General features: G+C 43.7%; 1 protein-coding gene across 1 annotated transcript in view; it reads right to left on the bottom strand.

Moving 5' to 3' along the window:
- The window catches only part of LOC107095581 (protein Shroom3-like), an 85,492-nt gene that overhangs the window by 49,151 nt on the left and 35,056 nt on the right, over positions 1-1,285 (bottom strand). Inside the window, exon 3 of the mRNA XM_015391731.1 lies at positions 956-1,141. Within this exon, the coding sequence (XP_015247217.1) occupies positions 956-1,141 (186 nt within the window). The remainder of the gene's footprint in view (positions 1-955; positions 1,142-1,285) is intronic.

Below are 1,285 nucleotides of genomic sequence, written 5' to 3'. Positions count from 1 at the left end.
TTTATTTGAATTTGTAGAAGGATGTTTAATGGTTGGTTGATGGACCCGCCACATTTCCGCCGAAAAGTTGATACCAACCACCCTGTTAGCCAAGCATTAGTGAGGGTAGTTCTACCCTAAAAATAGCCTTAAAAAGCAGGCAGACAAGTGTTACTGTTGGTTTTTTAATCCCTAAATCTCATATAAGAAGACAGAGACGTTCATGTCTGTTAAAAGAAATGTGTTGAGCCCAAAAATGACTTTAGATTTTCCATTTTATCTAAAAGCAAGTTGATTTTTTTTCTCATTTTCTATAAGATCACATCCTGCTTCTACCAAAACAATGAATATGTGATAAAAACTTCAGCGTTTTCTTGTTTTGTTCATACACCAGTGGCTGCAGAGCACTCCAATAATCAAACAAACCATTCATAAACGACATCATCATTTCAGAACAGCCATTATTCATTTACTCCACTGATCTTTGGTCAAAACATCAATTTGTTTGGTCATCAAAAACATTTAAGGGTGAAAAAAGGTCAAACTTTAGGGCGCTACTCCCTAACAGCATCCTTTCATTTCTTCAGGCTGTTGGTCCGTGAGGCGCTCAACAGTCAGCGTTCCAGAAACTAAGGAGACAGCGTTTCGTTTCTATGCTCTTCAGCTCAGGAACAAACAGGGATTCTAACAGGAAACAGACACTGAATCCCGCTGAGAAACGGAAGCAGGCAGGAAATCCGGACAACGTAGGTGGAAGAGCCCGGTAGGCGAGGGGTGAACTTCCTGTTTCACCTTCTGGGCTTCAGACAGTGAGAGACACAGTTTATCATTACTGGAAGGAAGAATACCAGTCAGGAAATCCCAGTCAGCAGCGTTCCCACAGCATCACTCCTCCGGATGCAGGAATAATGAAGCCAGAACGCATCCAAAGTGGAAGAGGAAACCCTGCTGACCAACAAACAGAGAAATGGCTCACCGGTTTCTGATGCGTAGCTGGACTGCTGAACATCGCCGGTTCTGATTGGACGACTGGGTTTCCCGTTGTGGCGGAGGCGACAGTGATGGGGACTGGAAACAGAGAGCAGGAGGAGGTGAAGGGAGAAGGAGAGCAGCCACGGAGTCAGGTGATGTAAACTCCTCCACGTATCCGGGATCCAACTCCCTAAAGTTAGAAAGACCAGAAAAAGAAACGTCAGAAATTCACAAACATTCGCTATCTGTAAAAAACCCCGCCTACTTTTAAGGCTAGGCTTAAAACTTTCCTTTTTGATAAAGCTTCTAGTTAGAGTGGCTCAGGTTATCCTGA

The sequence above is a fragment of the Cyprinodon variegatus genome, unplaced genomic scaffold (genome assembly GCF_000732505.1).
Source record: "Cyprinodon variegatus isolate N-32 unplaced genomic scaffold, C_variegatus-1.0 Scaffold558, whole genome shotgun sequence".
NCBI classification, from domain to species: Eukaryota; Metazoa; Chordata; class Actinopteri; order Cyprinodontiformes; family Cyprinodontidae; genus Cyprinodon; species Cyprinodon variegatus.
Note: the sequence above shows the minus strand (reverse complement) of the source record. Positions and strands in the feature narration are given on the sequence as shown.